This window comes from Phodopus roborovskii, unplaced genomic scaffold (assembly GCF_943737965.1).
Source record: "Phodopus roborovskii unplaced genomic scaffold, PHOROB, whole genome shotgun sequence".
In the NCBI taxonomy this organism is placed as follows: Eukaryota; Metazoa; Chordata; class Mammalia; order Rodentia; family Cricetidae; genus Phodopus; species Phodopus roborovskii.
Window position 1 is genome coordinate 8,601,150 of NW_026125444.1, and position 16,239 is coordinate 8,617,388.

The following is a 16,239-nucleotide window of genomic DNA, read 5'->3' on the forward strand; positions in this document are numbered from 1 at the left end:
CATGATTGTATTTACAAAATAAAATCTAAGAATAATGGAGTTCAATAAAATTTCAAGGAACAAAATCGATAGGGAAAAATTTATTACACTTCTATGTACTAAGAATGAACATATGAAAAGGGACCACAATTTCTTCACAGAAAACACAATTTAGGTATAAACCTAATAATAAAACATGTACAATATCTGTATCTTGAAAATTACCAAGTGCTGATGAAAAAAATAAAAAAAGCAAAAATAAATGGGGAGACACTCAGCATAGGAAACCTGTCAATTCCTCCCAAGTTGATTTATAGAAGCAATATAATACCTGTTAAAACCATAATGTTTTTCTGCACATGCAGACAGGTTTATCATAAAATTTACATAGAAAGGAAGGGCATACAATAGCTAAAACAATATAGAAAAATTACAATGTAGAATGAACTTTTTCACCTGGCATTGAGTTACAATAAAACTACAATAATGAAAAGTGTGTGTTGGAAGGGGTGATTTTTGAGGTTGTTACAGACACAGCAATTAAAGGAATAGGATAGAAAACCAGAAACAGATGCACAAAATTATTCAACATAGTTCTGACAAAGATGCAATAACATATCAATTGGGGAAGAACATCCATTTCCATAAAAGGTAAAACTGCATATTCACTGGCTTATTATTTAAAAAGCAGAAGTCAAAAAAACTTTAGAATAAAACATATATTGTGCAAATTTAACTCAAGATACACAATAGTTTGATAATGTAACATATAAAGTATTTAAAGAAAATATTTAGTAATTATAGTTTTTACTTGAAATCAGCAGTATAATCCACAAAAGTAGAAAATCACGAAGTGAGTGTCATCAAAATTAAAACCGCTGCATTATAATAGACACAGAAAAATATCCAAAAGTAGTTACAGACAAGGAAAAACATTTGATAACAACATATATGATCCAAGAAAAAATTTTAGAGTATATAGAATCCTGAAAGTAAGCATAAAAGACCAATCAAATTAAAAATGGAAGAATGACAAGTCAGGCACACACATTTTACTGACGAATATGTGCAGATGGCAAATACCACTAGAACTGTCATCATAAAAACTTCAGTAACTGATGGAAGCTGATGCAGAGATCCACAGCCAAACACCAGTTTGAGTTTCAAGAGTCTAGTTGAAGAGATGGAGGGGGGATTATATAAGCAAAGTGGGTCAATATTAAGATAGGCAAACCCATAGAAAAAGCTGACCTGAAGTTCTGGGAGCTCAAGTACTCTAGACCGATGAACTCTAGATTGATGTCTACGGAAACTGCATGGTACCTATGTAGGCCCTCTGCATAGGAGCAACAGTTGTGTAGATTGGTCTGTTTGAGGTGCTCCTGACACCAGGAGCTGGCTTTTTGGAACCCATTCCATATGGTTAGATGCCTTGCTCAGCTTTGATGCAGGGAGGAGGGGCTTGTTCCTGCCTCAACTTCCTTGACTTCCCATGGGAGGCCTTACTCTTTCTGAGGAGTGGACTGGGTGGGTGGGTTGGGTGGAAGGGAGGGAGCAGGAGAAGGGGAAACTAAGGTTGGTATGTAAAATGAATAAAACATTTAATATAAAAATCTTCAATTAAATTGGCCATTAGAAAAATTTAAAAAAACCATAGTGAAATGCAAATGAAAAATCAGGGTCGACAGTAGTTAATGTAGGATGATTATCTGAGTCATTAATATACTACTATAGTAAGGAGAAAATTCAGAATTAAGTGAATTAAGTATTTTAAAGTGAAAATGAGAATCTACATCATGGTAAGAGTGGAGATTTGACTGAAATAGTGGAGTGTAAAATTATAAAATCCAGAAGGATTGGTCTGGTCAGAACCCATTATGATTTAGTGCTCATACAACCAGTGCTCATACACCTTCGCTCTGTGTATCCTCAGAGGTTTGTCTTCATGACTGGAAGATTCAAGTTTCTTTAGGAATCTTAAGTTTTCTCTCATTGAACAATCTTAAAAAGTTACATACTCCAGGGTTCATTTTAGATAACATTCTCAAAGTCAGAAATGGTAGAGAGCAGATTAGTGGATGGTTGACGAGAGTTCTAGGGTGTGGTGCTATGTCATAGTCATAAAAAGGAATCCTTGTTATTGTAATTATCCTTCATCTCTATTATGACGAGGAACAATAAACACTAACAAAATCTATAACTAAGTGGAAGGACAAAAGTTAATGTTTGTAAAATTAGTGAATTTGAATAGCATTAGATTATACCCTCCATACACAGAAAGTTTGTGTTCTCCAAACTCATGCTGAAATGTGCTCCCCAGTGTGGTAGCAATAGTATTCTGAACCTTTGGGAGGCCATTGCATCATGAATGGATCAGACATTTCAAGGTTAATATTGGTGTGTGTTTGTGTGTGTGTGTGTGTGTGTGTGTGTGTGTGTGTGTGTGTGTGTGTGTGCGCGCGCGCTAGGCTGGTCTTTTTCTACCATGTAAGACACAGTCAGAAGATCCCATTTCTTAATCAGAAAGCAATTCCTCACCAAATACTAATATACTGCTGACTATTTGACCATGAATTTCTAGCTTCCAGAACTATATATGTTTTAATAAGCCTCCCACTTTGTGAAATGTTGGTGTGGCTGTTCAAATCATATCTGAATGTTATCTATGTTATCTTTCTGTCTGTGATTTTGTAGAATGTACTGTGATTCTTTTAGGGGAGGCACACATTGTTCCTCACAACTCTTAAAATTATATATATATATATATATACTTTCCAAATGCCATGTAAGGAGGAATTGGTACTGAGCATGGCATATTCAGACTCCTCCCAATTAATCAGTACTGTATAGTATACAGGGTGGGACGACAATAGGGATAAACTGGAATCTTTGGACAAGGAAAGAAAATATAAGCACTCTGTTGGGTTTTGATATGTAATCTCCAGTCTATGAATAAATGAAAATTAAAGGATCAGGTATTTGCCTGTTGGGAGAGGGAGACAGTTTTATTCGGGGACAGTAGTAAGTATGATGTCTTTGTGAGAATTCTAATCACAGGATGGATAGGATGAATTGCATGCTCGTTAAAGTAATAAAGGAGCTAGTTCCTATGTTCTAAGAAATCCCTTAAACACACTGGAGCTTGGAAGTATTACCTTTAATTTTTACAACCTGTCTAAATGTTTTTTTTCCTTATCTACCATTTTTATTCATAGAAGTTAAGCAGTTTGTTAAATAAAATCAGAAAGTCACTTCCTGAGCTCTCTCTGCATTGTAAGAGGCACTTGAGGAGGGCAGATCACATTGTCCTCCTAAATTTTAAGTTATATTATCCAAGGCTTCTTGTGCAGTTAAATGTTACTTTTATATTTGTGTTTGTTCTGGCAAAATGTCTGTTTCACTTGCTTGTCCTATCTTTACAGGACATGCATTATTGGTATTTAGCGCCCATGTCTCTTAAATGTCATGCTTTCATCTTGCCACAAGACATTTTTTTATTTGTATTAGGTTCTTTTTTGTTATGTTCTTAAATAACAACTGGCAGGCAATCCCCTCCTTTCTACTTGCTAGTTTTCAGCTTTGCAAGCAAACTTCACTCAGCTAATACAAACAAATGAATAACACCTGTCTACTGCACTGCCTACCTGCACTGGAATTCCTAAACCTCCACATGTAAGCAAACACAAACAATCCATCTTTATAGACAATCCCACAAATTATAGGGACTGCTTATTCTCATTATCTGATGATTTTCTAAACCTCAAGTTCATAGGTTCTCTTTGAGCATCCATTTAAAGATGACACATCATGCCTATGACCGCTTCTTGGAAGTCAATTTCTTAGACAGTACATCACAATCCACTTACTTCCCAAACCAAGGACAAGCAAACAAAGCCTTGACCAGCAATTTCTATGTAGAAGTAAGGCTGCTCTTTCTAATTAGCCAACACGAACTTCACTTTTCCAATCATCTTAATGATTTGCTCATAATGATACTTCAAATTTAATTTTCAGAGACAATTTTAAATAGGAGAAACTCTCTACATCGTATTCCACGTCCATCAAAATGCAGTCTGAAGCCTGAATAGTAGGTCCCATATAAACACTAAAAAGGTGGGTGGTAGCAGGGAATTTAAGGATGCTTATGTGATTCCATTCTCCGTTGAATCAGTAGATTTTTCTTATCGTTTGGCTTTCTAAAGCAACTACCCTAGAATCAGATTTAACTTCTCGCCACTCCCGCCATCTAGTGGCTATGGATGTTAAAAGCTTGGTTTTTAAGGAAGACACCTAATGACTGGGGGGCTGGGTACATGACCAAAATCGGTTGGCCACTACAATTTTCCTGTCTCTCCTCACATCACTCACCCTTCACCCGGACACCTTTTCCTCCTTTGACCATTTTAGATATGCGCAGGGATGCGCAAAGAACATGAAGAGACACACACTCTCGGAGACGCACGCCCCTGCACTCTGACATTTAAAAAAAAAAAAAAAAAAAGGGTCTAAATTCTCCACTCATTTGCAAAGGACAGGGAAAAGGAGTTGTGGCAAGACCTAGCCAAGGAGACTTGTCTGACTTTTTTCAGCAAGTTGGGCGGGTAATATATTAACCTTAGTAACGTTAACATCTGTTTTGGACAAAAATAAATTTTCAGAAATTAAAGAAAGAGAGGAATCACTTAAAAAATTTACCGCGGAGCTTTGCAAGATTTGCGACCCACTCGCCCCCAGAAGGCAACCAATTCCTTTGCGTTCCGCTCCGCTCACCCTCCTTCCCAGCTTTTCTCGATTTTTTTTTTTTTGCCCCCCTTTCCCACGCTCATCTGGAACCGGGGCTCCGGAGGCAGCACTAAGCCACCGGTCCCCTTCCTCCTCTCCTCCACCAAACAGAGGCTGCCAAGAGCCTTGAAGCTTCTCTTTGTTCATCCGAGGCTCGCTCATCCCTGGGGCAGAACCACCTGGATGCTCTCCCTTGGTGACATTTGGTGCCTGGGCTGGTGGGTGGCTAGGGTGGAGCAAGAGGAGCCCAGGGGGGCGGGGGCGGAGAAAGGTCAAGGCGAGGGAAAGGCAGGAGACGCCTTTGCCTAACCTGCGTGGCGGGGCGTGCGTGCGGCTCTCGCTCTCTCCTCTGCTTATTTATCGATCGCACGGGCAGAGCTGCGCGCCGAGCCCGGGGGAGATGCGGGACCACCCACTGGCGGGGAAGCAGCGAGCAGCCCTCTCGCGCCCCCGCGCCGCGGCCGAGCGCCTCCTGCCTCCGCGCCCGGACGCCAGCCCGCTCGCTCCTCGGCCCCGGCCCCACGCCGTCACCGCCGCCGCCCGCCCCGCGGCCCGGCAGCCCCGCAGTCCCGGAACCCCGCAGCCCCGCAGCGCCCCGACCCCGGGGACGCCGGCCGCGCAGTAAGTTGGCAGGAGCGAGTGGCCTGGGCGGCTCGCCTCCCCCGCACCTTTTTGAACTTGTTGCTGTTGGCTCTGCTCGCCTGCGCCTGGCTTTTGGGAAGGTGACAGGGAGGAGGGAGGCGCGGAGGGTGGGGGAAGGGGACGGAGAGCTCGCCAGAGCTTTATTTATGCTCCCCGGGCGCCTGGGATCCGGCTGCTCGGGAGCCGCTGGCTCTCCCTTTCCTTTTCCGGGTGCAAGGCGACGGCAAAGTCTCTATGCAACTCAGCCCAGGCGCGCACTTGGCCAGGTATGTACCGCGGGCGAGGCGCGTTCTGCGCGGAGGCAGATGATGCTGCCGCCACGGCGGCGGCGGCTGCCAGCTCCGGGGCTCTAAAACTGTCACACTGCACCTGAGCTGAACTTGAACAGAGAGTGAAGGGGCCATCGGGCGAACGCTCTTGGCTGGCGCAGAGGGTGTCTGTGGACGTGGGCGAGAAAGAGCCCCAGACCGACGCCCCCCGCTGCGAGCCCTGCACTTCACCTCCATCTCTGCAAGCGCCTCGGGAGTAGAGGCGGCCAGCGGACTCCCAGGGACGCGGGACAGTGGCTGTGACCGCATCTCCGGAGCTACAACAACAGGTCGTCTCTTTGAGACGCCTTTGGCGGGAAGGACTACTTCTGCAATAAGGGAAGGTGAAAGGGTTCTTTCTTTGAGGAGACTACCTCTGGGTGACTCCTGCTTCCTCCCTCTTTGCTCTGTGTATTGACCCCACATCAACCAGACTGTGTCAGCTGAGAAGTGAAGACACCTGTTTGAAGAATCGGCTGTCTCCGAAGTCACCTGTGTGCTCACACGTGCCAGGACGTGCCCTGGTCCAACTGTTGGCAGAGATTTGTTTAGCTTCCGTGGAGAGAGATTTTTTTTTTAGGTCACTGTAATTTTTCTTAGTATTCCAAATACTTGTCTGAGGGAAACTTGGCCTTGTGAGAACTGTGACTTCACCTGCACCACCTTGGAATAACCGTGTTCCTGTGAACAGTGCTCCCCAGTGTTTTGTTTGACGTGAAGAAGCGGGGCGTTGTGTTACTTTCATTGTGTTACTTTGGGTGACAGTGATCACTCCTGTGACCCACACTTCCAGACAACATGGCGGCTGGTGTTGCAGCATGGTTGCCCTTTGCCAGGGCAGCAGCCATTGGGTGGATGCCTGTTGCCTCGGGGCCCATGCCAGCACCCCCAAGGCAGGAGAGAAAGAGGACTCAGGATGCTCTAATTGTGCTGAACGTGAGTGGCACCCGCTTCCAGACATGGCAGGACACCCTGGAACGGTACCCGGACACTCTTCTGGGCAGTTCTGAGAGAGACTTTTTCTACCACCCAGAGACCCAACAGTATTTCTTTGACCGTGACCCAGACATCTTCCGCCACATCCTCAATTTCTATCGCACAGGGAAGCTTCACTATCCCCGCCATGAGTGCATCTCTGCTTATGATGAAGAACTGGCCTTCTTTGGCCTCATCCCAGAAATTATTGGCGACTGCTGTTATGAGGAGTACAAGGACCGCAGGCGGGAGAATGCAGAACGCCTGCAGGATGATGCAGACACTGATAACACCGGGGAGAGTGCCCTGCCCACCATGACTGCTAGGCAGAGGGTCTGGAGGGCCTTTGAGAACCCTCACACCAGCACCATGGCCCTGGTGTTCTACTATGTGACTGGGTTCTTCATTGCCGTCTCTGTCATCGCAAATGTGGTGGAAACCGTTCCATGTGGGTCTAGCCCAGGCCACATAAAAGAGCTGCCTTGTGGGGAACGGTATGCCGTGGCCTTCTTCTGCTTGGATACCGCCTGTGTCATGATCTTCACTGTTGAGTACTTGCTCCGCTTAGCCGCAGCACCCAGCCGTTACCGTTTTGTGCGCAGTGTCATGAGTATCATCGATGTGGTGGCCATCCTGCCCTATTACATTGGGCTGGTCATGACAGATAATGAGGACGTCAGTGGAGCCTTTGTCACACTCCGTGTCTTTCGAGTCTTCAGGATCTTTAAGTTTTCCCGCCACTCTCAAGGCCTGCGCATCCTGGGTTACACACTGAAGAGCTGTGCATCAGAACTGGGCTTCCTGCTCTTTTCTCTCACTATGGCTATCATCATTTTTGCCACGGTTATGTTTTACGCAGAGAAGGGGTCATCAGCAAGCAAGTTCACCAGCATCCCTGCAGCCTTCTGGTACACCATCGTCACCATGACAACACTGGGGTAGGTGCCATTGTAGGAAATGGGATGGAGATTGGACACGGGTGGGTTGACTGTGAATCTCTTAAGGCTTCCTGATACTTTAGAGTGGCTACAGTTTTCTCTTAATGCATTTATGAAAATACTAAAGAGTAGGAAAAATTATTTGGATCTGTGAAATGGGTATGCCCAAAAGATATAAAGTACCAGGGAGATGCAGGCAAATATTAAGTATTGGTACCAGACAGTGACAGGTATAGAATTAATAGACAGATGTAGATGGAATGTGTTTTCAACTTAAGAACCCTATCTTATTTTACATAATTATAAAATTTGTAGATACAATTATCAAAATATTTTCTATCAGTAGGTTACCATGTTCATTTTCATTATGGCTAATGGGTTATATATAGACTATTAGATCGAAAGTGGTCAACTATACAAAATATAATGTTCCAAAGTCTCGGTTTGTTCCCTAACCCTCACTTTTTTAAAGGAAGCATGTGGCTCTCATCTCTACAGTTTTCAGAAGCTATGGATCCCATCAGGCAAAGAGTCTACAGATGGTCCATCAAATACACATGGAAGGCAGAGTAGTGTCTCTGAGATTAATGGTTGTCACAGGCCAGTTGCTGTGTAGAATTGTAGGTGCTAAATATCTCCTAGAATTCTTTCCTTCATCCTTTCATTTGGGGCATGAAGTTTTTACAAACCAAAGGAATATATTCTGGATCCAAGGTTTCTGAAATGGACTTTTAAGGATAGAAATGAGATTATTTAGCTGTTATAAAGAAGACTTGTGGGAAATGATTATGAATGTTACTCAAACTGCAGAAAAGTAGTAGCACTTGCCACAGTAGAAAAACTAATAAAATAAATGGAAGGAGCTGGCTCCCTTTTTGAGTTCTTAGATAATCCTTGGAGAGAGGCCGGTGCTTTCTTAAGCTCTGTGCTATGGTTCTTGCCTGATTAGCCTAAGAAGGATTTGGGAATGGCTATAAGAAAAAAAGTTATTCCCAAGGCTGTATTTTAAGTTTTGTATTTCTGTCTCATTTAATTGGCTTCTTTAAGTGACATTGTGGTTAAAGTCAACGTAATTTTGTTGAACACATTGTGATGAACAAATGTCTCATGTTATATGGCCAACCGGTTTTTATGAGATGAATGTTTTCCTGAAATAATGAAAAACTGGCTGAAGTAAAATATAATATTTTGGATTTTAATGAAGTCTGAAGTGTCTTTGAGGGTGCTGATGGACTTTTGACACATGAATGAGTGAAATCTGCAGCCTCTTGATTTGCCTTTCCTTTTTTTTTTTTTTTTTTTCTGTTGGTTGTTTTGTGATACATAGGAGAGGATGAGAAGCACCTTAGCATTACCCTTTCTCAGAAAGAGCTATGGCTTCTTTTTCTTTTTTACCCCTCTTGTCTTTGTGTTATGTGGAATCATGAAAGGACAGTCAGTTTGAATTGCTGTCACGATTTCACGTTTGAACTGTGCTAAAGAAGATGTTAAGAAGAAAACAAAGGAGGAACTACTAAATGGCAGTACACTTTAAAAAATTTGGTGCCATGCAGGTTTTTTATGAGGTCTCAGCAAATCATGAAATGTGGCATATTGTCTAGATGATTGAATGTAGGTATCATTACAAGGAATGGGGACGAGTTGCTAATTTTAAGGATCTGAAATTTCCATTCTGGACTTGAGAAGTTAAGGTTAACATTCACTTCTGGAGACGATTTCCAATTTTTACCTTATCTTGAAAAATATGTTTACATTCTGGAAGAATGGGGATATGGTAGTATTAATGATGAGGATGAGTTTTATTATATAAATTAGATGCTTTTCAGTGTTCTCTTGTGAATGAGTTAAGAAACTAAGTTGTGATTCTTGAGCAGAAGTTAAACAATTGATTCTGTCTGTCCTACTGAGGATAAGCAGATAGAAACAGTTAACTATACACACTTTCTAGAACTTGGAAGCAACGTGGGGCTGATTTTAAGATTCTTTTATGTTTTATTGGAGTTGAAACCTTTATTTTTTAATTAATGACTCTGTTGGAAAAAACACTCAGGCTTTTAATATGTAGAAGCAGTCAAAATGAGAACATTTAACAAAGCCTATGCTTTATATAATACGCAACACTCTCTTAGGGGGAATATCTGCAATTCCTTATCTAAATGTGTTTGTAGTATTTTAATTTGCTTGGACAAATAGATTCTTAAATGACTTGTCTTTTTGGTGTTTTATTGTTAGTAGCCTTGTGGCTCTGTGTTATTTAAGAATGGAAATGGTCTAACACATCTGTCCCTGACTTGATCTTTTATGCTGTAACTTTAGAAGGTTAAGTATGAACTTTCTGGAAAATAAGCAGAAGTTTTTAGCAGTTGTCAAGCTGTGTCTGATAGGCATTCAAGATTTTTTTTTAACCAGACTTTCTAAGTTCTAGTTATGTGGCTCTTATTTTTAATGAAGTTATAGTAATTAATTGATAATATTACATGTGGAAGTGATATTCCACGTGATGTTATCAGATGTACCATCTTGTATACATAATATTTTCATTAGAAAAACAGTGATCAGGGCATTGTGACTCAGGTCTGACAGAACTGACTGCTACTTCTGAGGTCACTGTAGACAATATGCATTTGGTTTTGGGTTTTAAGAACTCTGTCTATCTTGGGATTAAGGTATTTACATAATCATTTCCTGCTTTCTAAAACATCTGCTTTATCATAGCCTGTAACAACACTATGCTTACTATGTGTCTAAACTTCCAGTAAAATGTATATAGTTTTAAGGATATTCATCTTCAATTAGTAAAAGTAGAAAACATTAAAAGCACATTTGAAAAAAAAAAATCAATCCAAGTACATCAGGAGAAATCTGTATTCTAATGTTTAGCTGGCGTGATCTGTGTATCAGTTTCTTTATCTCACCTTCTCTCCCCCTCCCCCTTGAGTATATTCATTCATTGACTGACACAGGGCTGGGGGCTACCTCCCTACCCTCCCCACTCTGCACTCCTCTTTCAATAATGCAAACTCCATTGCTTTGAAGGGAATGAGCTCTGAGAGACCCTTAGCTCCTCTCAGGTCAGGTCAGGTCAGGGTTGGGTGTGTCTGTGGTGTGTGTGTGTGTGTGTGTGTGTGTGTGTGTGTGTGTGTGTGTGTGTTTTCTGAGTTAGAAGGGCTTACATAATGCTAAGTTTAGGGAATTTGTAAGTGTTCTCTAATGACAATCAGAAGTTGCTCTATGAAATTGGTCCGGTGGAGTTGAAGCTCAGCAGTTTCCATTTTTACTTCATGCTCCTGACATATGAGTTTGAAGAGCTCCCAGGATGCACGGGGAGCCCTTGAGGACTTACTATCATGTTATATCATGTTAGGCAGCATTTGTGTTCTCAGTCATGCTTTCTATTCATACTGCTCATAATATGAATTTCAAGTTCAGAAATTCCTTTCTCTGGTCTACTCTACCTCTTTAACCTTAAAACCAAGGTGTTTTCATCTGTATTTTCTGAATGGGAATAAAAGAGGCTGTGTGGACTTTATGAAAAGCTCAGACTTAAGATGATATGTTGTGATTTTTAACTATATGAATTATATTTTGATTTATGGTAATCTGGAAAAAATGTAAAATGTTGATAAATTAACTGGAAAAAAAACAGAATTACACCTTTGGTCATAGATATTGGTATGGTGGCAAGTTTTTCTAAAGCCAAATTAAAAAAAATTCCTACCTTTATTATACTTCAATTGTAATAGTTTTAGTGATTTATACTTTATGTTTGTTTTTTTGAGAGGAGGTTTCGGGTATACCAGGATAGCTTCAAATCCATTGTGTATCTGAGTCTGGTCCTAAACTCCTGGTTGACCTGCCTCCACATTTCACACTTTGAGATTCTAGGTATGTGCTATCATACTCAGTTAGTAAACTTTGCTTGTAGAAACAAAATGAATGGGTGTCTAGAAGTTAGCTCAGTAGTAAAGGACATACATTTTGCTTCAGTGTTAAAGTTATGAAAAAAAAGAGGAGAAAGCAAAGTAATTTTATTGCAATGTCTTTAACAATGAATCATTTCTTCTTAGAATAGTATTATTTGAGACAAACTTACCATACCTATAAGATCATATCTACAAATTAGGACATTTTTATAAATGTGTATTATTGAAAAAGAAGACAGAAAATGCCCCGTGTATTTTTTTTTTTTTTTAAAGACAGGGTCTCACTACTCATCTTTGGTTGTCCCGGAACTTACTAGGTAGACCATGCTAGTGTCAAAGGCATAGAGATGTACTCTTACATAATATCTTCCAACTACCTGTCACTGTGTGGGTTATATAGATTTTGGGAATGCTGTGAGGAAAAATTGCAAATTTGTTTATTTACAAATATCCCCCTTTCCCAGTCACTATGAAAAAATGTGTGGAATCATGTTTCATTGTGTCTTCCACACACAAATATTGCTAATGTGCCGATCTGAAGATCTTTTAAGGTACGAGGCATACAGACTTATGTACCAGGTAGCATTCATTTTTATGTCAGTAGACTTTAGCATTTATATAAAATTCTTTATAGTGAGTTATTAGATGTTGACAAGCAGTTTTAAAGAAATATGGAGAAATGATATATATATATATGTTGCTCTTCATCATCAAAAATAAACAAATCTTAAAATAGTTTCACTATATTTTACTGTTTAGTTTGAAATAGTATCTGATTACATTTTAAAATTATATCATTTAGCATATAAATTGTCAAACTTCAGGTTTGCCTTGATTTCCAGATGGGAATATGACAGAAGAAAAAAAAAATGTGTGCTAGAAGGAGACACTGATTTCCAATGTGTCTGTTGAGTTATTCCTTTCCCTTTCTCAGTTCCCCTTGAGACTAATTAATGTTTAAATACTTATGCCTGAGATATCCTGTCTATTTAGCTATGTCTCTCTCTCTCTCTCTCTCTCTCTCTCTCTCTCTCTCTCTCTGTGTGTGTGTGTGTGTGTGTGTGTGTGTGTGTGTGTGTGTCTGTGTATCTGTGCATGTGTTGGGCCTGCATGTGGAGGTCAATGGTCGATGCCACATGCCCTCCTTTATGGACCTTTGCTTTAGTGTTTGTGACAGTGTGTCTTTGAAGCTGGAGTTTGCTGATTCATCTCCAGTTGATGTGCAAGTGAGTTCCAGGAATCTTGTGTCTTCCTCTCCAGCACTGAAATTATAAATGCTTCTACATGGAACTGTTTTACATGGGTTCTGGGGTTCCAACGGCCATGGTTACATCACAAACACTTTACTGAATATTCTCTGCTGTCTAATATTTTGTTTTGAATGAGCTGAAATCTAAATTTTCTTTGTTTCTTTTTCATGCTGCTGTAGTCTAAGCTAGCCTCTTACTTTATAGGTAGCTGAAAGTCACCTCAAACTCCTGATCCTTTTGGCTCTACCTCCCAAATTCTCGGGTTTTACACTTGTGCTACCATACCTGGCTTTGAAGTTCGAATTTCTTATTGCCTGGTTGCTAAATTCCTAGAGGAAGAAAGATGAGCTATTATTGAAAGTCTTTTATTTTATACATATGAGAATGTTGTAGATTGCCTGTAATTCACATAATGAAAATGGATCGATTATTTTTGATATTTTGATTTTGATATTTTGTTTTGGTATTATTTTTTGTCTACATTTAATGTCTGAAAAATGTCTTGTAACAGTTATCTAGGGGTTGCTTCTAATGCTGCAAAGAGTAGGATAAATAAATAAGTAGGATATTTATTTCATTAACACAGTTCATACCCAGTTCTGCACTCTAACTCTGTTCATGTCTGTACCATTACTGGTGATATGCATGCATTTCACTGCCGTCTCTGTCCTTTTAATCCAGCCCTCAGGTAGATCATGAAAACACACAATCACTATCTCGTAACTGCATATTCTCCTGCAGTGAACTTTTAGGCCTTGGGAGCAAACTAATTAATGCTACCTGGCCTGATGCAAATGAAAATCAAGCAATTATGTTGTCTAAATTACCTTAAAAGAGTTGGTTTGTGAATTCCTGAAAATGTGTACTGTATGTTCTCTTTCATTGAAAGAATAAGATAGGAGAACATTCACTGTGTATAAGCATTGTTTTCTGTCACAGCTATAATAATTCATTCCCCCTTTTTCCATGCCACATACATCTTATATTGTGTTCTGAACAACCCATGCATATGTGTGCATGTCCACACCACACACACACACACACACACACACACACACACACACACACACACACACTGTTAGGTCTCAGGCTGTTCAAATATCCAGATATAAATTTTAGCTGACTATAGGGCGATTTCTGGCTGTTAGATGGCAGATGACATCATTGCTCAGGAAATTGTGAAACTGGTTCCCATCTTCCCAAAGGAGTTGTTTCCCTTAGCTCTGGCAGAAGGGACATTGTGGCTGCCTGTGTCACCTATGAGCCTAATCAAAGCCCATGCTGGCCTCCAGGCTCCCTCAAGATCACAAGTACTTGCTATATGTTGTGAAGCCCACACTAACATCCAGTCCTTCTCACCTCCTCCATGCAAAATTCATCTCAGCTCAAGGGCTTCACTCCTTCCTCCTTAAAGCCCGGCTGTTCTCACTGCCTCTCTTCTCCTCCTACTTACTCTCATTGTCTCCCTATGCTCTGTTCTCTGTACCTGGCTATCTCACTATGTATATGTACTATCCTTTCCTCCTCCTGCATTCTTACCTGGCCTCCGTGTACAGTTTGCTTATTTCTTTCTCTGCTCGGGACCCTTAGATAAGCCTCTAGCTGCTCTCTCTCTCTCTCTCTCTCTCTCTCTCTCTCTCTCTCTCTCTCTCTCTCTCTCTCTCCCTGCCCTAATAATGGAATGGTCATGTTGGCAGTTTCTTTACAGTGCCTCCTCACAAACGAACGTGTGTGTGTGTGTGTGTGTGTGTGTGTGTGTGTGTGTGTGTGTGTGTGTCTGTCTATGTGTACAGATGAAGAAGGAGATGGAGGACAGGGAAAGAGGGAGGGAATGAAAGGGAGACAGTGGACAGAGAAGAGAGAGGAGAAAAGGAGGAAAACGTAGTTGTCCCACTAACTTCAGAAGCTAGATTTGATGATGTGGGATATCATCTTAACACTGTATCACTGGAAAGGATCCCAGGCGTGGGGCACTGTCTCTTCATCTTTGTGCGCATTTGCAGAGCTTTTTAATTAGCGGTGCCCTTCTCACTGTCTTCCCTTTAGTTTCCCTTCTGAGAGCCAGCCTTTACACTGACCTTCATTAAACCTCCTCAACCTCCCATGCCCGCATCATCGCATCATCTCTATTTGCAATTACACTTGAACTTAGCAAGTGCCACTTTATATACAAAAATTGTGCATCGTCTGCTTTTGATTTTTTTTTTTTCTTTCCTAACTAAGTTCACAGAGATGTGAGTGAGGAGCAAATTTTCTCCATCACTGTTCAAATGTAGGAAATGATCTGTGCTAGTAGGTTGTCGATCAAGGACTGAGATGATACCCTTTTCCCACAGAGAAATCCTTAATTATGGAGTCGTTCTCAACAGGCAAGAAAATGCCTATCGAAGTCAAGCCTGTGCTTTGTTTTAAATTTATTGTTTGAGATTTGGTCTTCTAATGTAACACAACCAACCCTCCCTCCCTCCTGCCCTTTCTCCCTCCTTCCCATCTCTCTCTCTCTTTCTTCCTCTCCCTCCCTCCCTTCCTCCTTCTCTCTTTCTCCCTTTCTTTCACTCACTTGCTCACTCTTTCTTCTTTCTCTCTTCCTCTTTCTTTCTTTTTTCTTTCTTCCCGCCTGCCTGATTAACCTGCTTTCTTCTTCTCTTTATTATCATCATTATCATTTTACTGTGAAATACATTGAAACATCTCCAACATATCATTTATAACCATATTCTTCTGCAAAGATCTAAATTAATAGTTGCCCCTGGCTATTTCTTTAATCTGCCTCCTCTGCTGAAGAGTGCCTAAATTGCAGATGCCTCTGGGGAACAGTGGCGGACAAGTCCTGTAAATCAATCAGCAAGGCATTGTCTTTTCTTTTAAGCACAGTTCAATCTGAATGGGAGCAGGTGAAGTCACCCCTAGCATTTAAGTGTCTTGATGACTCTTTGTCACTACAAGGTAGTTTGTCCCCTACCTTTTCTTACCTATTAGCACAGAGTGACAACATGTTGTGGTTGTTTTGTATTTCCATCTGCATTTGCTGACTTGCATACAAATAGTGAATTGTTACCGGTAGGGTATGCACACTTTAAATGCACTTGCTATCAGAAAGGTCAGAAGTCCTGAGACTTGGTCAAAACACCAGTTTAAAATAAAAGCACTCTCTAAAGGCTTAAATGCACTTAAAAATAATGAATGAGCACTCAAAATTGTGTGTTATGGAATGGGATGGGTCTTAGAGGAGATGGGGTAGGAGAATTGATCAAAATGCGATATATGAAATTCTCAAAGAATTATTTAAAATCTTTCCAAAACTTAAGTAGTTCACAGTTGTAAATGCAAATATAGGTACATATGCTCATTTAGTACAATCAATTTTGCCTTGGAAATTTTGACAAGTCTCTTATGTAAAGAAAATCTGAATCACATAAAGTGTAGGGGAGCAGGGAACGAG

General features: G+C 40.9%; 1 protein-coding gene across 1 annotated transcript in view; it reads left to right on the plus strand.

Moving 5' to 3' along the window:
• The first annotated feature begins 6,279 nt into the window (after nucleotides 1-6,279).
• Kcnd2 (potassium voltage-gated channel subfamily D member 2) overlaps nucleotides 6,280-16,239 on the plus strand; it is a 470,565-nt gene continuing 460,605 nt past the window's right edge. Inside the window, exon 1 of the mRNA XM_051175732.1 lies at nucleotides 6,280-7,624. Coding sequence (XP_051031689.1) covers nucleotides 6,510-7,624 — 1,115 coding nt within the window. The 5' untranslated portion in view covers nucleotides 6,280-6,509. The remainder of the gene's footprint in view (nucleotides 7,625-16,239) is intronic.